The following is a 23,582-nucleotide window of genomic DNA, read 5'->3' as shown; positions in this document are numbered from 1 at the left end:
CAAGAACATTTAAATCAAAAGAACAAGTTTTGTAAAGTTACAGGGTATCTTACCTTCAGAATATGCCGGGAACGAGGAGCAGTGACCTCAAGCTGGGTTGTTAGCATAGATTGTTAGCTTAATACTGAATAGAGCATGTTAGCTTAGCTTCTTAGCCTGAGCTAGGTCTGGAACGTCACGCTCGGTGGCAGCAGGTCCCGCCCTGTCCAACCTCGGCTCCGCCTCAGCACCGCCTCTTTGCCCATTTGGAGAAGGCGGGAGTTAGACTCTGACGTCGCTGTCGAGCCGTTAGTGGCCGACTCCGCCTACTAAGGGCTTCACGGCAACTCTGCAGAATCCTATGGGTGACGTCACGGACCCTACGTCCATTTATATATACAGTCTATGGTCTAAACTAGTTAAACCGTCACAATGTGCATTTAAAAAAAGCTAGTTTCACTACATAATTCACTTTTTCTGTTCTCTCCTGCAGCTCCTGTACCCACACCACAAACCCATACACTGATCTATTCTACACCATAATAAAACCAACGGCACTTTTAAGAGCCAAACTCAACCTCTCTCACTATCTCCCTATCTAGCCCTCTTATATCTATCATCTATTTCTTTATTCACCCTTCTATCTATGCTGTGTACTTCTCTACTTTCCTGTGTTTCTCAGTCTGTCTGTTTGTAATCCTGTGTTAATCATGCCAGGTGGGTCTACAAAAAAGACATGTCCCTTCTGTCAGAATATTTTATTTTGTGCACAGAAGATCTGTGCACATTGCCTTAAGGAGCAGCCAAGAAAGCTGCGCCTTGAGAAGAAGCTCAAGAGGTTTGATGAGAAGCGAGGGGGTTGGGTGTCAGGGCGGAAGAAGAACCACAACATTGCTTCCATCAAGGATGAAGCCATTGTCTTGGTATGTACACTTTTTACTGTATGTTAAGGCCCGGACACACCAAGCTGACACCAAAGAACTGACACTGTTTGCCAATATATTGGGCCAGGATAAAGTTGAATGTTTTTTATATACATTTATTTCTTAATGATGTTTGTATCTTAACCAATATACACTTTGATATCAACTTCAAGTATAGATATTATTGCAACGGTATTATTTAATATTCTCTTTTCTTTCAATTTTAAAACTACTCTTATCTTAACTTTCACAGCCAAGGGACACTATTTTAATTTAACTTTCACATTTAAATAAACGGAGCACTTCCTTCACTTCCATGTTGTGTTCCATTCTTGCTTATGTACACACTTTTAGACCTTAAAGGTGGGGTAGGTAATTTTGGAGAAACCGGCTCGAGATCGCTAGAATTTGAAAATACACAACCGGAGAAAATCTTCCCCTTCCTTACAGAGCCCCTCCTCCAACACACATGAACGCGCACATGACCAATGAGGGCACAAGATAAGTTTGTGCCCAGATGGAAGGCTGACAGGCAGGTAGGCCATCCAGTTACTTTAGCCGGGCCGGCGCAGATGATTGGTCGTGCTTTTTTGAGTACTCCTACGGCTTCCACAGATGACATTTCTTTATGGATTCTTTGTCAAAGCACTTCAGATATTCATTACTATCGGGATGTTAAGAGCATTCCATGGAATATAACGACAAGTGTATCTCGAGCCGGTTTCTCAAACTTACCTACCCCACCTTTAACATCATTGTATGTTACTACTCTATATTACTCTTACGACTGCAGCCACAACATACGGGAACGTTTTACATGGCAGCACGCAATTTCAACAGTGTCAAGCTATGCTTGGATTGTGTTACATTTTTAATTATGCAATACTCATTGTAAGTGTTAACTGTTAATTGTTGAGTGGTCACACATTTGTATCTTATTGTACTTTAACTTTAAGATGATCAGGGTTTGAACTGGGACTCAGGATACTGATTTATTTGTATTTTGTGTTTGTCTATAAAATATTGTGTGCTTCTACTGTGTAACCCTTCCTGGTAAATACATGATTCTGCAAAAGCTTAACTCAGCATCTAGGTTTATGAATGGCATACAACTAGATGCTGTCATCAGTAATGTTATAGTTGTAGTTATATTGTTGTTGTTGATGTTTCCATTTCTTTAAACAGTAAATATATTATTTTGTCATTACAGCTTGAGAAACTCCATGCCATTGGCTTTAAACCAGTGCTGCTTCTTGACAAGGAGACCAAGAAGAAGGACGTCAAATGTGAAATCCTAACCCCTCGCTGCACACTGACCGCCTATGCCCAGGATTACCTTGGCAAGATAGGCACTTTTTATGAGTACCTTTGTGAAGGTGAGATGCTTGCACTATATCTTCACAGTTCACAGTATTGTGTACACAAAATGTTTGTATCAATAGAGAGCTTAACATTTCCTTATAATCAACACAGTTATATGGAATGAGTTTGGATCAACTCATTTAATAAAGTCAGTTAAGTTAACAACAACTTACAGCGACTGTTTTCAATCCATCCAAATCTTGGGGACAACAACTTGATCCAGTATTTATCCTTTGATTCAGCCAGAAAGCAGTCATTCGAGCCATTTATTTGGGTTTGGCAAACTTGTCATAGTCTGCTCCATCATTCACCAGTAGTTTTCCATTCACCTGTCTCACCTGTTTTCCACACCCACTCGTTAACTCACTCTCTTTCTCTTCTGCACCCATTAGCTTCTGCCAGTATTTAAACTCGCACCTGACACACACTCTTTGCCAGATTGTACTTTGCCTCATGCTTGTCTCTCCCGCGTTCAACACTAGATTGCCTACCCGGTTCCGACCCTGCCTGTCCCCGACCTGCCTGCTCTGCCTGTTTCCTGATCCTGCCTGTCCCTCGACTATCCTGCCTGGCCTGTTATCCGACCCTGCCTGTATCCACGCTGACCGCCTCACTTACTCCCTGACCCTCTGCCTGTCCCTGACTCACCTTCTGCCCGCTGTCCTCCGGTGCGTTATACTGCCCGGTTGGTATTCCTCCGATCCAGTGGAATCTCCAATAAAGGATATTACCAATTCTCCTTGGTTTCTCGAGTGCTGCATTTGGGTTCTCCTTAAGACTGTGACAAAACTATATTTTTGTGAGACAACTAACACACATCATTTCTACCTGTTAACTGTCACTATTTTTAGCTGCAAAGTTTTACAAAAGTTGAAAGTAATTGCAAAATATTTAGGGATATGGACAACATTTGACTGTTTATTATTTTAGCAAACTACATACAATAAATACATTTTTAAACACTGAGTATGTAGCCTCATGAGACATAGCTCACTGCAGAGGGGACTTGTGGACATTGAACTGTTATTTATCAGGAAATAGGTAGGCAAGTTTAATTTGAAAAAACATTTTGGGGTATTGTGCTACCACTTCCGCATTCATTGTATACAAATTGAAAGTTGTTAATGTCAAGGTAGTTAGGTTTGATGACTGAAATGTATGTTGAGGCTTGAGCCATCCCTTAAGCAATTTCCTTTTAGCAAACCGTTCCTAAACTGTTTCCTTTATCAACGTCCAAAAGGGAGAAATATTTTGAGGTTAATGGTAAGAGCACAATACAAGAAGACGATCCCAGTTGACCACATATTCAGTTTGGCAGTTCTGTATTGAGGTCATGTTTCTCGGGTTGTAAACAAAAGCAGTTATCCCAGTGTGAGAAAAAGTTTTTAGAGAGTACTTGTCCATGGACAAGTGAGTTTGGCAATGTACTTGTCCGAATACATTTTTCACTTGTCCAGAATTGACAAAAAATTGTGGCCACTGGAATCTTCTTCTTCTTCATCGTATTTTTTTACATTTTCCCACGGTTTTTACGACACCGCTAACGTAAGTGAGCGGTAACATTTTACTGCATCACACAAAGGGTTGGGTATCGTTTGGATTTTAACGACTCCGGTTATTTTCGGTTCCGGTTCTTTGAGAGGGTAAAAATAAGTCCCATGACAAACTGGGAGAAAAATATATTTCTGAAAACATTAAGTCAAATCTGTATTCCTATTTACAAATCACTTCATACTGTTTAATTTCTTACGGTTATTGAATACAATTATATAAAAATAATCTCTGCATTGTTTAGTTAGTTCTAAGTGGTGCAGTTTGAGAATGTACAAAGACTCCAGCTCATTCAAAACTCTGCAGCTAGACTACTAACAAATACCAAAAGGAAGGAGGGCTACTCTACACTGGCTTCCTGTAACCTTCAGAATTGATTTGAAGGTGCTTCTCCTCACATACAAAGCTCTGAATGGACAAGGACCCAGCTACATTGCTGACTCTCTAATGAACTACACACCCGCCAGAACACTGCGATCATCAGATGCAGGTCTACTAGAGGTCACCAGAAAGAGTCATAAGAAGATCGGTGATGCAGCCTTTGTAAACTACGCCCCAAACTGTGGAACACGTTACCCAACAATATTAGGGAAGGCTTAATCTCTTTACCAAAGCATTTTACTGATTTTACACTATTATACTGCATTATTCTCTGTGATTGACATTTCACTATTTCTCTATGTTTTATTCCCCATGTTTTTATTTTTAATTATTTTATCCCTCTTGCTGCTTGTTTTACACTGATTTTATGTCTTATTTTGTACTGATGTAAAGCACTTTGAACTGCAATCCCCTGTATGAAAGGTGCTATACAAATAAAGTTATTATTATTATTATATCTATAGCCTATAGGCCTAGCGCTTTTCTACAACTCAAAGACGCTTGCACGCTTACACATGTCCTGCAATACACCTGCTGCAGCTGCCCAGCTGCTCACTGTTTGTAAAAGTTAATAAATAGTATAAATAGCATTTCAATAATGTACTTTCTATACCCTGCTTCATAAACAATACTGACATCCCTGTGCTCCTCCGAGTCTGGGGGTCCGGGGATGTGAGGACAGCGCGAGGACACAGACAGGGAGGCTGCTTCACTTCATAAAGGAAATGGCGTCAATATTAACAACATAGGAGCTAAAACGCTTAATAACCTTCATTACGTGTTCGAGAAAGAACATAAGAAAGTTTGACAAAGATGAGGCTGTTAAACGGGCAGCGGATCCGCTGTGTGTAGAAAGAGAGGGAGACGCTGAGCTGCACCGCGCAGCGATCAGCTGATACGGAGCATAGAGAGAGAGAGCTGCAGTCCGCGGGGCTCGGCCTCCCGTCCTCACAACTCTTATTAATCCCGGGACCGGACAATTGTTATTTGTTCCTATTCGGAACCGAGTTTTGCTTCCCAAGCCTGCCACTGTGCTACACTTCCCGCCCCGCCCCGCCCCGCCCAGCCCCCGTCTAACTGTACAGAAAGCGGCGAGATGCATTTCCTTAGGAATCGACAAGCAGAACCGAAACTAACATTTCTAAACGAACAATGGCGGACACGGACACTTTGCGAATGAGTTCTGCCTTTTGTAAACTGAATGTATCAATAATTTGTTAATAAATCGGGGCGAAAAACGTCACTTGTCCGCCGGACAAGTCAATTGAAAGATCTACTTGTCCGATATTGTAAATAACTATAAACATTTGCATGAGTCGAATTGATTGGTATTCTAATAAATCTATCGACATGTACTTTAGAAAAGTGCATGTTAACGCAGTGATTGATGCTTCTTCAGTGAGTTAACAATGCTATATTGTGACTAATAACTATAACTGATACATTATCCAGCGGTCGAGATGGGTTTTCTCCGCAGGGTGGCTGGCGTCTCCCTTAGGGATAAGGTGAGAAGTTCGGTCATCAGGGAGGGACTCGGAGTTGAGCCGCTCCTCCTTCGCGTCGAAAGGAGCCAGTTGAGGTGGTTCGGGCACCTAGTTAGGATGCCCGAACCACCCTAGGGAGGTGTTCCAGGCACGCCCAGCTGGGAAGAGACCAAGGGGTAGACCTAGGACCAGGTGGAGGGATTATATCTCTTCGCTGGCCTGGGAGCGCCTTGGGATCCCCCAGTCAGAGCTGATTGATGTCGCCAGGGAAAATAAAGTTTGGGGCTCTCTGCTGGAACTGCTAACCCCGCGACCCGACCACGGATAAGCGGGAGAAGATGGATGGATGGATGGATGGATGGATGGATGGATACATTATCCAAAAATCATTATCCAAAAATCCAAAGGGCTTTAATTGTCTATATTTTCTTTGGTCATCTCAGGCTCAGCAGTGGTATGGCCATTCAAACAAGCATCCCATGTTAGGACTGAGAGCAGCTTGGTTCCATTTCAATTATGTATACAGTAACTTTTGACCAGTGTTAATAGTGTGGTCACTTTTCATCGTGCAAGTCTGGTTGCTACTTAAGTGTTCATAGTTGTATTTATTTTATTTCTAATATGACTAATACTGTATGTGGAACCTGCTTTGATGTTCACAGATTGCTCCTACCACACTCGCCTAGAAACTTTCCCCATCAGGAGTATAATAAAAGAAAGAATGAGAAAGGTTAGACAGGAATAAAAGTAATGCATAGGGTGTGCTTTATGATGATGATGATGATGATGATGATGATGATGATGATGATGATGATGATGATGATGATGATGATGATGATGATGATGATGATGATGATGATGATGATGATGATGATGATGGTGTGCTTTATAATTATTATTAATTAGAGATTTATTTTCTTCTCTTGATAGGGAAAAGCAGAAATGTTGGTGGAGTGGGAGCCCTGTCCAGTATGGTATATGTCTTCCAGTTAATTGGCTTCATGTCATCTGATGTAGTCCCATGTTGGAGAACAAACACATGATATTTAACAAATGCAAAACATCCAGATCTACCCCCAGTCCTCTTATATATTTCACTGCTGTTATTCTAAAGCAGCTGAAGTAGTGTAGGAACAAATGATTGTTTAACTTCATTGTTTTTATTGTTTGTTTGAAAATTTGTTTTCATTTCTATGTTCACTTTTTCTAAATGGTGGTGGTCGTTAATAAATGGAAAATGAAACATTTACTTATATAAATTGAGTTATAAGATGTTTGCTTCACACATGGTTTATGCTTTTCGGAAAGACAAAACCAGGAACTGTAACTAACATTATTCCATTCTGTTTTCAGTGGCAAGGAGTGGGCTCATTCCTGGCAGCCGAAGAATTCTCCGGGATAATGCATACAAATAAAATCGGTTATTTGCACTCCAGTTTTGTTTTTGCACATTTATTCTCTTGTTGATATGCTCCATTTGAGTCACATTTAATATGTTTCTATTAGAAATAAGATGAAAACCTCCACCAAAATGCATTTCACTTTTTAGGAAATTACAGTTGAAATACTACATGATTTCATTGTCAGTGATAGGAACACCATAACCTATATTAAGCATATTCATGTGTGAAATCTGGTACTTTGCCATCCACTGCCTTATTTAATTTGTTTAACTTCCGATGTATAACGCTTTGGAGGTAGGCTTGCATATAAAGCGTCTTTGGGTTTCAGAAAAGCGCTATAAAAATCAAATGTATTATATCATTTAATTATAGGCCCAATTAAAATTATCCTGATCTGGATCACTGTGGTTTTGCTACTACATTTGAAAGCTTTTGGGGACATATTTAAATGCTTGAGATATTAAAATGGTAGTGATTACTTTGAATTTTCTTTTTCACTTATTGAAAACCACAACTCGAGTATCAGGATGGTCTTTATCTGGAAAGTTATCCACATCTCATCACCCCTTTGTCACGTCACAGATACGGTACCCGAACTCGCCGCCCGGAAGTACTAGACAAACGATACTGCCGTTGCTAAGGAGGCAAAAGTGCAAATTTGTATTGTATATTTTTTTAAACACAGGGTTTGGTTTCGCATCGCGCCCGATTGACGGATTTCTGAAAGGGTATGGAGCCTATTCGGCCGTCAACGCAAGACAAGTCGAACGAGTCCACGCACACACGCCAGAAGAACTACAAATATGTCAGCTCTGTGTACTTCGTAGCGATTTTTGGACGCGTATCTAATGGGAATTGTAGTTTGTTGCGCTGCTCTCATATCATTTCAATGGGTTAACTTTCTATTTTTCTGTGTTTTTGTATGTTTTGAGCTGAGGTGCCAACTCAACATACAATGTTGATGAAATGTGGTGATGATTAATGGTTTTTGTGTTAATGTAATAGCAGTTAAAACAGGACCGGTCAAATTTGACCGCGAACACCAAAGTAAGGGGGGGGGGAACTAATACAATAGGAGGGTTTTAATGTAACCATTGCTTATGACATTGATGATATTTTAAATAAAAAAACATTCCCTAAAATGTGGAAGCTCTGGATGCCATACAAATGAATAGTTGATGTTTTTTAGGGCCACAACTTTGGCACTAGAGCACCTAGTGTTATCAAACGCATTTCAATGGTGAAACTATCCAAAAATATTGCATATGACAATATTTTCCACTACGATGAAAGGCGTGTAAACAACCCTACCACTACTAGGCCTACAACCCTAATTATATTGAAAAACATTTTAGAATGCCTCACGAAATACTTTAATGTAAATTAAAATGTGAAGGGATGTGTGTGATGTGGTGATTGACATTATTCACCCACGGATCTATGGGTTGGGTATTGTTCCGCACGGACATGTTAGTTAACCTGTTGATGTGAAATCCGAAAACATTTTTTAAAAATAAAATGATACTTTATTCCGAGTGTGCTTGCTTTTCTATTTGGCGGTCATCACATAACGGCATTGTAATACACGGTTCCGCTGCATTAAATATTACATATCTGCCGTAGTTCGCTATTTATAGAGCCCTGATCAGAAGACTTCTCGACAAACAGGAAGAACTGGCCTAAACTGAATATGTGACGTGGATCATAAATATATCAGAAATTAAACAAAATCTTCAATTTCTCTTCACAATATAAGTCTCCTTGCAGTATCAATACTAATTCGGCTGACTTTTATATTTGATCCAACCAGTATATTGGTATATTTACACCATAACGGTGCAAAGCTGATAGAAAGGGACACCTGGTGGTTAAAGCACGTTATTGAAATGCATTATTGTTATTATTAGATATTAATAGGAGACACATACAGACAAACTAATAAGGCTTTATTCAAACATTAAAGAATACTTTAGGTTAAGGTCTTATGTTGAATAAGAAAAAAGCTTTGGGGTATACATATTAAGCCTGACAAAGTACTAATATATTGCTTTCCTGCAATGTTAACTATATGTTTAAGCACTTATTTTAACTGATATTATACATATGTATTATACTCTTATAAGATGTATGTAGATAGTATAAGAAATGTGCAGAATACGAAAGTTTAATGGTAGAGGTATACACACATATTGATAGATGTCTTGTAATGCACTGTTGAGGAACCTGCAAGTTTTTCATCTCCGACCTTGTCAGGTATTGAACATTCAATAAATAAAGAACACATACTTATTAAATATAAAACACAGAATTTGTGTGATTATACTAAATGATTTACAAATAAACACATCTGCATATTTACAACTGTTACACAACTTGGGCTCAATATCTTATCTTAAGATCAATGGCTACTGCCATACGAAATGTGCCTATGAACCTTGACAAGTGCATGTTTCAGGCTTATCAATTAACAACAGGAGTGGTCACAGACATAAGATCAGCGGTTCAATAAAGCTCTTCTGACCTTAGCTGTCATGTGGGTATTAATGCTGCACAAGCCATTTTCACCCCATTTATTAATTATATGTTTTAAATGTGAGTGTTTCCTGTCCCCTAAAACTCCAGGGATGTACACAGTTTAATACTGGCAACTTCTTATTACGGGAAATATGAAAACGTCTTTTAAAACTACAATTCAAAGCAGAGACGTGCCATAGATAGAGAACATGTTGTGAAACACACAATAGCCAGCATGTGTAGTTCTGGTGACAGGTGGGGGCGGGGTGGACCCGTTCAAATCCAGGTTTGGACAGTGGTTCCATTTCAAAGTGCTGTTCGATGCTCGGCGTAACCCTCGGCGCACACTCAAACATCCGATCAGAGCTTGAGGACTATCGCGGGGTTTGTCCATGGGTTTGTCAAGCGAAGCGGAGAGAATACTTACTTCCGGTTGTCAAATTCTCTAAAGCAAATGAGCTGCTCCGACCCTCGGTCCTGACGGACTCCAACTTGTGTTTATTAATCAAACAAATAAATACACACAAGGATAATTATGTGTTGTTGACTAAATAACAGTGGGTGGTTTAGAAAAGAATACAAAATTAGAAAGAAAAAACGATGAAACAATACAAATGTCAGTATTCTGAGCCCCTACTCTCCCCATAACTGATGGCAACAAAAGTCCTACATTATTCAATTACAATAAAGAAGTAAAAAGAATAAGGGTATACTAATTACGGGTTGGGAGTGAGAACGTGTTGCTGTACAACAAATCACCTGGTTGGAAGAGAACTCTCTGCTCCATAGTTTCTCTCTTCACTGTACATTTGACATATTCAGGGTAATATTTAATATTCCATCTGTCACATACTTATGTAAATATAATACCTTGCTTTATATCTTGTTATTGCTCATTTGTAAATTCAACATGTATATTTTCTTCTTTATTTCTTGTCTTTTTATTTGTATTGTATAATGCCATGTGTTTTAATGCTGCTGCAACACAAAGATTTCCCAAATTGGGATCAATAAAGTTCTATCTTATCTTAAACCAACAACCAGTGTTCCGGGTGAGGATCATCTCTTTACAAAAATATTCAAGTGCTAACCCATATTGTTACTTCTAAATGAATTTATTTCCAAACATATTATAATGCAGTGTGATGTAAACAACAAAAAGTACCACAGAAGTATGCTTAATATTTATTCATCAATCAACCACATCAATAACATTGTTTTTAAAACAATAAAATGGTCCTCTCTGGCAATGATTTATTTATGCGTTTCACCACAATACATGTAAAAGGCCACCATAAGGGTGTATGTCTTGATTCTAGAGCATTGGGGTTAGTCTAACATGAAAAGCATGGACAACAGAACATAAAATCAAGTTATGCAAACGATTATAACATACAGTATTAAGAAATCATACAACACAACAATTTTTTAATGATTTAACTATGTATATTAAACATGTACATTCTATGTGTCAATAAAATATAACAATGTATTATTTGGTTTTGAGAACAAGAATGAGGTGATTCACCAAATAAACTAATTGATGTTTATCTCAATGTCCCTAATTATACATCCTAAAAGACTGTGCATTGTACATGTTGATTTAAGTACTTCAATCAATCAGGTTAATAGCTGGAGATCAAAAAGGAAATATAACTGACAAAGCAATTAAAGCAAGGAACGCAAACGAAAGCTGTTATTGGCCTGCGGTGTAACAGGTGCAGTCATATAAAGTTAATGACAGGTAAATCCTATAAGAGATCGAAAATAATAATGATGCATAGGCATCCCGTTCTGGGAAGAAAGGGAAAGACGTCCTGCTCTTGGACAATAATGTGCTCACCAAGTTGTATGGTAACCAGCAAGATATACTTGGACATTTAGGAATTTACATTCTAGTGTTTCAAAAAGGATCAAAAGTAAATGGTTCATTGCTCAGGATGCATTCCAGGGAGGCTGAGCATTTTGTTCAATACAATTTAAGTTGTGTACAAGTGAAATATTTGGCCTGATGCTGCGGCATAGGGAAAAGTCATATGGTCAACATAATCAAGTGTAATTTTCCATTGAGGAGTATGAATACAATCTCTAAATATAAAGTCAGTAAAGTATTTACATTTCTGATAGCACATCAAGTCTTGGCGGATATTCGTGCTTGAGAGCAGCAGCAATCTGGGGAAATACAGAGAAACAAAAAAGAGGGGCAGATCAGAAACCAAATTTGAGGTTTTTGAATATACAATGTATGTTAAGCATTAATTAATACAAAAGTAACAGCAACATGTCTAGGTTGAGGATAAATCAACAAAGATACTGTACATTAATTCATAAGTAAATTACCTAAATTATGTTTCCTTCTTCATCCTCACTGGTGTCTGGACTGCTTAGGCCACTTTGACTTTCCTCTTCATGTTGAAGGAAAGAAGCATCAGGACCTAAAGCAGTCTTGTACTGCTGCAGTACCACCTGCAACCTCTCCGACGCCTCAGCATGCTTCCTTCTTAGGGTGCACCCAAGTCCTCCATTCCCCTTGTCTACATCTGAAAATACACAAAATATTGTTATATGGACATACTACAAAGTAAGATTGCTTCACGAGGCCAGAGCACTTCAATGGAGTATATTCTCTCCCATGTACATATAAAGATGATTGTCACTGTCATGGGACATCATTATGTCAAATGGCCGGGTCGAATGGGCAAAGGCCATTATACTCCATCCAATTTCTGTGACCAAGAATGATTTGGGCTGACTTTTTTTCCCAACTCATACTTTACAAGGTAGGTTAAGTTTTGCTTTCAACTTACCTTCCTCAGCCACCTTATTTTTTAGAGCAACTGCCATGTTCTGCAACCATGTGCAATGCTGCGCCATCTCCAACACTAGGATGCCTTTCTCCTCGTGCAGTCTCCGTGTAAGCATCACTTGATCCAGTATCTTTTTCTTGGCTGTAAAGTTAGCTAAAATCCAATCACAGTTATGTATATACACATGACTCACATTTTCATTATAGCACAACAATATGTTTAAAACTCCAAACATGTACTTTCAAAATAATCAAATGTATACACAATAAGAAAACTTAAGATATACCCTTAAACTAAATGAACGTTCCAACACTCTACATGATATGTGCATAACTCAGCAAGGTATACCTTCATATAACAGAACTTCAAATTAATTATTATGAAATATCTGAAAACTGACCCATGCCATGAACTTCCCACGGCCACAGCGCGGACATGATGCTCCCTCCAGAGAGGGAATGCTCCACCGCAGCAACATCTATGCCTCTGGCAGAGTCGTGTACCAGCTGGTTGTATTTCAGTATCTCCTGGTTAAGGCGCTTTTTGTCGTCTGCAAGCTTCCTTCGAAGTCGATGGCGGAGCTTGCTGCTGTCTGAAAAAGACATGAGGTAGAGGGATAGGGATATGTGACAAACTATATTTGCAAGTGCAAAAAATATATATAATTCAGTAGGTTGAATCTGCAACCTAAAACATTATATACCATTCTGTCGGTAAAGGGATTGCTTCCGCTGCCTCACACTTAGGTAAAGCCCCTCAATGCCTTGCTGCAGTGCTGTTTGAAGGATGTCTTCAGAAGTACCCGATGTTCCTGTAGAAATAATATTGGCAGTCAAATGTACTGTTACACAACACGTAACGGTTTTGAGAAACAAAGTTGTGCAACATATTTAACACCTTTTAACACAAAGTGATGGTACAACTATGGAAACTGGAACATATCAGAGATAAACATGGACACATAGTTGGCTTGCTATTGCTTGAAGATTATGTCCCCGTCTACTGAAATCCAGTGAGGGTCCCATTACGTGGCATGACAAATCAACCTTATATCATTGGCTGCTCTTTAGGATCAAATCTGTAAATTCAAACAGTCATGGACAATGATATGTAGCTGGTGTCATCTCGTCGTGCTTACCAGATGCCCATTCCTTCACGTCGGAAATCCACGTCGACACCATGTCATCTGAGACACAATGTAGCTCCGTCTTGAGTTCTTCAAGACTTGCAGTCTCTTCCAGGAGCCTCTTACTAGTCTGATAAACAGTAGACGATGGACATTTATCAAGATTAAAACTTGCTATGATTAACAACAAGCCATGTGCAAATGACAAAGGACACAACAACACCTTTAATAGGAGGCTCACCTTCACATATCTTGTGGAAAGTGCCTGATGGAGGGTGTCACGTTTTTTCCTGTTCCATCCCATAGCATGCACTGTGAGCATGTCCAGTCGTGCTTTTGAAAGCAATAATGAGGTTATGATGTGTCATCTAAAAAAGTATGCAATAATAGGGCAAGACCTTCCACTCACCTGCTTTGGACATGTATTTTGTGGTCAGGGCACAACGGGACAGGTAGCTGTTGACCTGCTCCACCTCTTCCCCGGCGGTCATCCCTGCTCCCTCCTGGTTCTTCCCACTCCATATCATCTGATGGTAAAAGGTTGCTGGAATTGTTGTGCAAAGAGGCTACATACTACTATACTAAACAGTATAGCTTAGATATTTACTACTTCAGTATTATAAATATAAAAAATATAAATGTACGGGATACAAAAATATTTCACATACCTCGCATTTGGTAGCATGGGCTCGAGCATGCATTACACTGAGGAATGGCTTCATGGTGGTCAGCTCCTGGAGAGCAGGAAGGACACTTGCAGCTTTCTCCATGTACGGCCAGTACTTGCAAGCCACATCCATGGCGAAGAACTTGGCTTTGGCTGGCATGAGTTCCTTTTGAAGATACAGGGGGTAGGCGAATATCTCCCCCCTGTACATATTTAAGGCCTTCAAAAGAAACCCATGGCGACATACAGCCACCTCCATCCCTTCTTCATCCAGCTTAGAAGCCCTCCTTGACGTCTCCCTCGCTGCTGTCCACTGGGAGTACCCACATGTGCCTCTTCCCTGGGTCTAAGACACGCATTACATCATGACAAATCAGTTAAAAGCAATGGAATCACGATCTACACCATTTGTTCTAATTATCTGATTTTGGAGTAGATGGTAAGGAGAAGTAGCTGAATTTGAAGAAAGTCAGGGTCGGATATACATGGCTATTTTTGTGATATACCTATAAGGTAAAATTATGAATAAAAACTTGCATTTTTCAGTGATCTCTGTATTTTGTCGACAAATGCAGCCACCGCGCTGTCTTCTGCTACAAAGAGCCCATTAAAAAAGGCGCTGCCATCAGAACTGAGAACAAAAAGATTAGCAAATATATCCATGAAATATAAACAGTAATCAAAAAAGTTAAATAACAACAATGTAAAAATAGCACCTTCCACTTCGCCGAAAGCGATATAGCTTCCTGTTCCCATCGGCAGAAATAGCCAACATCTCCGGCGTGCAGGCAGGGCAGATGAAAGGAGCACCGAGCAGAGCTGGTCTTCCTCATACGAGGCATAGGAGAACTCCAGAAAGCTGCGCTGCAGTGCATCTCCGTTGACAGGTCCAGACTGGAAGATAATTACATATATTGCTGTGATTTTGTCTATTTACGGAAATGTTATAATGTATAATATGGTAAAGAACATTTACACTTACTCTTCCTCCACACTTTGTGCGATGCTCCAGCAGCTTTGCAAAGGCCTGTCTGGAGAATCCTGGAGAGATGACCTTGAGCTCTTCAAAGGAGCTCAGGAGGTCCAAGGTGTAAAGTGTGGAAATACTGACCGAAGCTGGCCAGTATCCACTCTTAAGGAGGACTTTCAAGTCGGGGGTCCACTGCTGCTGGCAAGTTTGACAGACATATAGTGGCAGATGCAAGTCATAACGCCCTTGGAACAAGTAAATAAACATAATTAAGACACACTTTACAACAGTTCCATCTACAAATAGTCAAAGATTAACAGATATTACATGAAGGTTTTACTCCAATTGGAAGCACAATGCCTCAGCCCACAACAGTAAACATATAACAACAATTCAATAGAAATCCAAATATATATATATATATATATATATATTTGTTTACCATTGATGGTAATTAAAATCACTGGTTTGCCTGGTACCACAGTGAAGTTTTTGCCTTTACAGGAGCAGTTGGGTGCCTTCACAGTTGGCAATATGCAAGCTGTCAAAAAAAAAGAAGAATAGCACTAATTACCATTATATGCTGGCCGAAGAGACATGTGGACATCAAAATGCATGTTTGAGAGAGCATACCTTGGTCATGGGTCTCATATCCACCTTCCACTCTAACAACACATGTTGTTGGACTAATTGGTTTAAAAAACCCATTTATTAAATTGTCCCGGTTGTGGAGTGGCTGTTTCTTGTGATGAAGTACATCACAGTCTCCACAGAACCACTCCTCGGGGAGACACTCTCTACACCTTGGGAGGAAATACAAAAGTATTCTAATGTCCTAGAATTACTTTCATTTTCATGTGGGTCTTCTCTAGGTATCCAGTTTTCTATCATCACAAAAGTCATGCATGTTAGCTGAAATAGCAGGGCACTGAGCATTAATACTGAAAAATTACAATTAGGTAAAGTAATTTAAATAAAGGTAAATGTTATCTCACCTAATAACAGCCGGCTCGTGGCAGAGGCCACACAGGGGATGACCAACAGCCTCTTTTTCTAGAAGGCATTGTAGGTGGTGTGGTCTTGCTTCTCTCCAGCACTCTGAGGCTTTCTGCTGCCGAAAAGGCCAGGATGAGGCAGAGCTTTTTTGAGGCTCAGGAGGAGGACATGAGGAAAGAATGTCAGAGAGTCTCTCCATATTCTTTTCTGTGAACAGAATGGGAAAATGTAACTGTAAATGACTATATTTAAGATGAACACTAAAAATCAAGGATCATTTCTTTGCTCAGTATGGAACTGGCCAATATCTTTACTGAATTACATTCCTCGTCCGAGTCCTGAACTGTCAGTTGTGTATAAGGTTATTTTCTCTCACGAACACAATTTATTTTAGTTTTAAACTTAAAGCCATTTTTGTGATTTACCAAATTCGTGTTGTGCTGAAGGTTCAATACGCAGAACCTCCACACTGGAAGACTGGAAGCCCTCAGTCGGGGGGGATGTGACTGTAAAACATCACACAGAGGGTTAACAACAGATAACTGATGATTTGTATTATCTACCTATTGTTTAAAAGCTTGTGAAATTAAATAAAGCATAGTTCTTATGACACCACAGTGGGAATGTCTCCGACTATAGTGTCACTATGCGTTTATATATTTGAATTATTGTAGACCCTCAACAAGCAATTACTGTGTTTTCATTCAATTTTCCAACCATTTATTTAGTAAATTCATAAAAATGTAAAATAATTGGGATTTCAACCTGTAGCTGAGCCTTGGTGTCGCCCTCCACGCCTCCCTCTCGGCTTGCCACGCCCTACACAGCCCCTTTTAGGGGACTGTAAAGTGTCTCCTACAGAGCGTGCCCGTTTCCTCTCCTCCGCTGCTTTCTGTGACCAAGTAACAACTCATGTAAGGTTGATGTTGCTGATAAACTGATACCATATGACAGTGGACAAATAAAAAGGAAATTCATTCTCTTGAAGAACATTTTTGCTTCAAGTTTTTCCTACCATATCCAACTAATGAAGTAAAACAAGTTGAACAAGCTTTATTTAGTAAGCCTCTGCCCCCCATGTTGTAATGATGAACCGTTTTGCAAAGGCCCTATACATTGATCCAAAATCCAGTTACTCTTGGCCTGTTCAGCATTGTTTGGATAACAGATAGTGCCAAATTCAAGTAGGAAATGAATGAGGTCATATGGGTTAAAACACCAACCTTAGCTTCAGCTAGCATGTGTTCATGCTTCAGCTCAAGAGCCATGCGTTTCCCTTTTTTGGATGTGGGATTATTGGGGTCTGGGTTGTGTTTTGTTGCCATTGCAACACAGCCAGCCAGCCAGCCAGCCAGACACAAGAGATATGCAAACAAACAGCTGCTGTATGAGACAGACAGAGATAGTGAGACAGATTGTAAGATTGAGATGGATAGATGAAGAAATAGATAATGAATGATAGAAAAAGATAGAGACAATAACTATAAGAAAGCTAGATAGATAGACAGAGAGATAGGTTGAGTTTGGCTCTTAAAAGTGCCGTTGGTTTTATGATGGTGTAGATCAGTGTATGGGTTTGTGGTGTGGGTACAGGAGCTGCAGGAGAGAACAGAAAAAGTGAATTATGTAGTGAAACTAGCTTTTTTTAAATGCACATTGTGACTGTTTAACTAGTTTAGACAGACTGAGTTCATTTACGTGTTTCCTGTTTCATACGCGTAACAAGCACATGGACGTGCACATGGACTATGCCCCTCCCCCCAAACATATATTAAAATGTCGACCAGCGTTAGTACTGTCATGTGTAAAACAAAAGCGATTAAGATAACGTATAACTCACACTTTAACACCGACGTATGCAGCCGTAATCAAGACACATATTTTTCACACACCACTTATGAGCTGATATAAATGTAGCTAACTAGTTTAAGCTTATGTTGAACGTGAGCTAGCTAGCTAGCCGCCCGCAAGAATTATTTCACATTAATGTTGCTTTGCTGATTATGGCGAAGGCATTTCTCAGACTTAGAACAGTTCATTATGTATGATGAACCATGCGAGTGAAGGCTTAAAAAAATCCCCAATTATTAAATCTAAGCAAAACATGCATCAGACTTTAGTGACACAACTTACTTTGTCAGAGGATGGATTGCAATGCCGGTGGCAGCGGTCTTTGGCCAATAGGTGGTTCTCTGAATTATGTAATTTCCTGTACCGATTATACAATAAAATATTAATACATTTCCTGTATTTTGACACGATAACTCTTTAATAACCTAAGTAGCCTACGGAAAAAAAAGTATATATTGCCTTATAAAATACAGAAAAGTTTAAACATCTAGCATGATAATAATAAAAAAAACTAATGATATCTTAAACCAAAATAAATAAAATGGAAAATTAACCGACAACAACAATTTAACATAAATAAAACAAGGATTAAAACAAGGATACATTTGAATCAATGTTGTGTAAAGTACCCGTTATGGTTAAAAAAAATATTTTTGTATTTCTATTTTTTGAAAATAATACAGCTTCCGGCTTCCCGGGACACGAAGAGGAGACACGAACAATTCTTCCACTTGAAATGCGTTTAAACTGTGTCAGAGAGATGTTTAATCGGTTCATTTCAATTGTTTAATAATTGGTGTTTAATACTGGCAACTTCTAATTGTTGGAAAAACGAAAACGTTCCCAATCGAGACGCCCCATAGATCATTTTGGGGGGGGGGGGGCGTTCGACGGATCGATCCAGCTTCGATTCCGTAACCTTGACGCACTGCCAATCCAACATCCAATCCCGATTTGAAGTTTAATCACGTGGACTGTAGTCCTAAACGAAATCTGGGGATTATGGGTAGTGTAGTGTCTTCGACCATCCTCACCTCGATGACAGCGCAAAGTCGATGATGCTCGAAATGTCCCTTATAGGCCTACGTCTGTTTCCGGTTATTTTTATTTTGAAATTCAGTCCCTGACGGACGCCAAAAAAGCCCGAGATAATGGAATTAAACCAATAAATAAAAGCAAGGACAATTGTGTGTTATTGGTGAGTAAATAACAGTGTGTTATTTTGAAAAGAATAACAAATTAGAAGGAAAAAAAGATTTAAAAAATACAGATTTCAGTATCCTGAGGCTCTGAGCCCCATTTCTTTTCATCACAGACGGCAACAAAAGTCCGAAATTATACGATTTAAAATAAAAGCAATACTTGTGGCTTGATATTGAGTAAGAACATGTTTTTATGAACCACACAAAAGACGTGCTGCAGGCAGTAGAAATACATTGCTTTTAAATTCGTGCTGTGCAACACGAAAAAAATCGTGCTGTGTAACACGAAAAAAAGGGGCAAATCGTGATGGTGAACACGAATCAATAGATTAAAAATCGTGTTGTTGAACACGAAATGCCGTGAGACTGGGTTGCGTCAGCAGCAGCTGATCTCTCTCTCCCGTCAGATTAGACTTTACTCGTGTTTATGTCCATATCGATCAGATCTAGCTAGCTCTAGCTAATTATATGACTATCTGCTTATTAAAAGACACCTTGTGGTGCCACGTGATAGGACATCATTCACCTCAGGTTATTGTGTTGCAACACGGACCCGTTAGAGAGGGCACCGGAAGCTAGGTTCATTCATGCTAGCTTCACAACAAGTAACAAGCTAATGTCTTACCTGTCTGAATGTTCTTTGATAATAAAGTGTGGAGTTCCATACTGAACACACCGCCTCCGACTCCCATTCATCGGCTCTACACTGGTGACCCTGACGTTTTCGAGAAAGTTTCCGAAGACTCAATGAACATGGCTAGTAGCGATGTTTTTGTAAAGCTGCCGGAGTTTTGGGAGCATGCCGCTGCGGCGTGGTTTGCACACGTGGAGGCGCACTTCGCCTGCCGACAAGTCCGTGATGGGGATTTGAAATACTACCATGTAGTAGCAGCGCTGGGAAGCTCCACGTCATCCAGGTTGGTGGGATTAATTGCTGACCCCCCACACCATGGCAAATATGAGGCGATTAAGGCCCTTCTCCTTAAGACATTTAGCTTATCTGCTAAGGAGAGGGCCCGCCAGATTCTTCAAATTCAAGGCCTAGGGGATAGCAAACCATCTCAGCTCATGGAGAAGATGCTAAATCTGCTAGGAGGGGAAGATCCCCGGATTTTATTCATGGAGACATTCCTACGCCAATTGCCTTCCCGTGTCCAGACGGCGCTAGCCAAACGTCCATTACAGAGCCCCGTGCATTGGCTGAAGAAGCCAACCTTTTTTTGGCTACCCAGAGGCGCTAGCTGTGACACTCAGCAACAGTCAAGAAGGCTTGGGGGAGACTGGACACAGCAGCAGCAAGCTGGCGTGGAGACACAGGAGAGTGTTTCTACCACGCACGGTTCGGGACCAGCGTGAAGAAGTGTGTCTCTCCCTGCAGCTACAAACCTCCGGGAAACGGACGTTTTCCTCCCTCATTTGTACACTTCGCAAGGCAGCTTAGACGGGCTGTCGGGCTCGCTGTCGGGAGCGGACATTTTTCTCAGGCTGTTGGCTGACTTTCCGTACCTGACGCTGCCCACCTTCTCCGCGCTCACTACCAAGCATGGGGTGGAGCACCACGTCACCACCGAAGGTCCCCCAGTCTGCGCCAGGGCCCGGCGCCTGATGGACTCGGTGCTGTGGGACCTGCCGTTTGTGTTCGTCTAGCTGGAAGACATACTCGTCGCCAGCGCTTCAGTGGAAGAGCACCTGTCACACCTCCGAGCCCTTTTCACAAGGCTCAGCCAACACGTTGATCATCAATCCTGCGAAGTGCCAGTTCGGGGTGTTTGATATTGACTTCCTCGGACACCGCGTCACCAAGGACGGTGCAGCACCCCTGCCGGCGAAGGTGGAGGCTGTTGCGGCTTTTCCTCGCCCGCTCACAGCCTGGTCGCTCCGTGAGTTTCTGGGGATGGTGACTTTCTACCACCGTTTCATCGCCCGGGCCGCTCACATTATGCGGCCGCTGTATGAGGCTTTGAAGGGTACGACCCCCGTCCAGGCGATCGACTGGACGGCAGAAGCTGAGTCTGCTTTCACGGAGATCAAGACTGCGTTGGCTCAGGCAGCCCTGTTGGCACATCCATCATCCACAGCTCCCATCTCCATTACCACAGACGTATCGGACTACGCCGTTGGTGCAGTGCACAAACAGTGGGTGGAAGGTGCTTGGCAGCCACTCACCTTTTTCAGCCGCCAGCTGACGCCCAGAGAACGCAAGTACAGCGCTTTTGACTGAGAGCTCCTTGCACTTTATTTGGCTGTGCAGCACTTCCGTTTTTTGCTGGAAGGCCGTGAGTTTACGGCGTTTGTCGACCACGAGCCGCTCACGTTCGCCATGTCTAAAGTGGCGGAGCCTTGGTCGGTACGTCAGCAGCGGCAGCTTTCCTACATCTCGGAGTTCACCACAGACATTAAGCACGTGGCTGGCAAGTCGAACCTGGTGGCAGATTGCCTCTCCAGAGTCGTCATCGGAGTCGTCCAGTTGGGCCTGGACTATAGGCCAGCTCAAGGCCGGCCTTACAGACGGTAATTGGGTCGACAACCTGCCTTGGTTGATGCTGGGCCTGAGGACTGCGCCTCATCCGGCACAACGCGCACAGAGGCCCCCTACAACCCCCTTACGATGGACCTTTCCGGGTTTTGGAGCACGGAAACAAGCACCTAGTGGTCGACCTGGGTGGCAAAGCCGAGCACGTCTCGGTAGACCGGGTAAAGGCTACTCACCTGGACTTAGACCAGCTGGTGGTGCTGGCTCAACCTCCCCGACGGGGAAGCCCCCCGGCTGTGACCCCTGTCACAGATTTAGGACCTGTTGTTCCGGTCCCTCCTCTTCCGGGGGCCGCACAGGCGGATGTCGCTTCTCCGGCTCCCGTGCTCAGGAGTCGTGGGGGTCGGCGCGTCGTTCCTCCCCGCCGCACAGACTTGTTTACATGTGAATTCTGGGGGGGCTTGTGTGGTGCCACGTGATAGGACATAATCACCTCAGGTTATTGTGTTGCAACACGGACCCGTTAGAGAGGGCACCGGAAGCTAGGTTCATTCATGCTAGCTTCACAACAAGTAACAAGTTAATGTCTTACCTGTCTGAATGTTCTTTGATAATAAAGTGTGGAGTTCCATACTGAACACACCGCCTCCGACTCCCATTCATCAGCTCTACAACCTAAACAATAAGCGTTGCTATGCAAGCGGGTGAGGCCGCAAAGTACAGCGCAGCATTATGCATTTGGTTACATGCCCACCGGAATACAGAGGCATTACCAACAGATCAATGCACAATCAACCCTTAGCAAAAAAATCTATAACATCCTATAGAATCCTATAGAATCTTGTAGAAATCTATAGCATGTTATAGAACATAGTCGTATTTGTAAGCCATGCTAAAGAATTCTATAGAATACTATAGAAATCTCTAGATCATTCTGTAGAATACTATAAATGTGTACTTTTCTATAAACTTCTATAATTAAAACTATAACAATCTAAAGAATTCTATAGGACAGAACCGACTCATGACATATCTGTAGAAATCTATAGAAATCTATAGGAATTTGTAGAAATCTATAGCATTCAAAGAAAACATGCATGACATTTTCTCTCTGATGCAACCTATACTAAATTCTATAGAATTCTATAAAACTCGTCTTTAAATTGGAATAGAGAAAATCATAGTAATCTACATCATTTTGTGGAACTGAGCTGCTTTGCAAAAGCTGTATGGGTCCCTTTGAAATCTTTACAACTGTATACTGGATTATGTGCCCAATTACATTATGTAACCTATACATAACCATATACAACCATACAACATATTGGAATGGAACTCTAAACTGAATGAATGTCACTGTCCTTGTATTCTGATGTAAATGCTCCAGAATTTCTGTGACTGCATCTGTATGTATACATTGATAGCTTATGTTATGTAACTAATTATCTGTTACAACTGGAGATTAAAGCTAAGTGACATAACAATACCTATTGTTAGTGTGAGTCTGTTATAAACAGCACAAACTTATCTCGTGCCCTCATTGGTCATGTGCGCATTCGTGTGTGTTGGAGGAGGGGCTCTATAAGGAAGTGGCAGATTTTCTCCGGTTGTGTATTTTCTAGGGCTGTCAAGTTAACGCGTTAATAACGCGTTAATAACGCGTTAATAACGCGTTAACGCAAAAAAAAATTAACGCCACTAATTATTTTAACGGGATTAACGCATGTGTATTTTTTTTCCTCGGCCGCCCCGTAGTTTCAGAGCGCATCGAGTTTAAAATACCATCTACAAGCTGATGCTGACAGCCCTGCTCCTGCCGCCCGCTTGTGGCAGACCACACTTCCACGCTCACCGGCAGGCACCGACTGGCCATCGGGAGGACCGGGAGGGTGT

At 41.2% G+C, this 23,582-nt stretch overlaps 1 protein-coding gene and 1 long non-coding RNA gene across 2 annotated transcripts; one reads left to right on the top strand and one right to left on the bottom strand.

Annotated features, from left to right (window-relative positions):
- The first annotated feature begins 6,247 nt into the window (after positions 1-6,247).
- On the top strand, positions 6,248-7,087 carry LOC117457111 (uncharacterized). Its single transcript, XR_004553299.2, has 3 exons — positions 6,248-6,410; positions 6,611-6,654; positions 7,034-7,087. It is a non-coding gene; the product is annotated as an uncharacterized lncRNA (long non-coding RNA).
- Positions 7,088-10,792: 3,705 nt separating this feature from the next.
- LOC117457644 (uncharacterized) lies at positions 10,793-15,039 on the bottom strand. The gene is made up of 11 exons (XM_034097829.2): positions 14,914-15,039; positions 14,735-14,828; positions 14,199-14,543; positions 13,940-14,057; positions 13,772-13,863; positions 13,543-13,660; positions 13,108-13,215; positions 12,805-12,996; positions 12,405-12,557; positions 11,938-12,137; positions 10,793-11,769 (listed from the first exon to the last, which is right to left on the bottom strand). The coding sequence occupies exons 1-10, from the start codon at positions 14,970-14,972 to the stop codon at positions 11,938-11,940; spliced, it is 1,479 nt and encodes a 492-aa protein (XP_033953720.1). The 5' UTR covers positions 14,973-15,039; the 3' UTR covers positions 10,793-11,769.
- Between the last annotated feature and the right edge of the window lie 8,543 nt (positions 15,040-23,582).

This window comes from Pseudochaenichthys georgianus, chromosome 13 (assembly GCF_902827115.2).
Source record: "Pseudochaenichthys georgianus chromosome 13, fPseGeo1.2, whole genome shotgun sequence".
In the NCBI taxonomy this organism is placed as follows: domain Eukaryota; kingdom Metazoa; phylum Chordata; class Actinopteri; order Perciformes; family Channichthyidae; genus Pseudochaenichthys; species Pseudochaenichthys georgianus.
The sequence above is the reverse complement of the archived record's forward strand: the minus strand, read 5'-3'. Positions and strand labels throughout refer to the sequence as shown.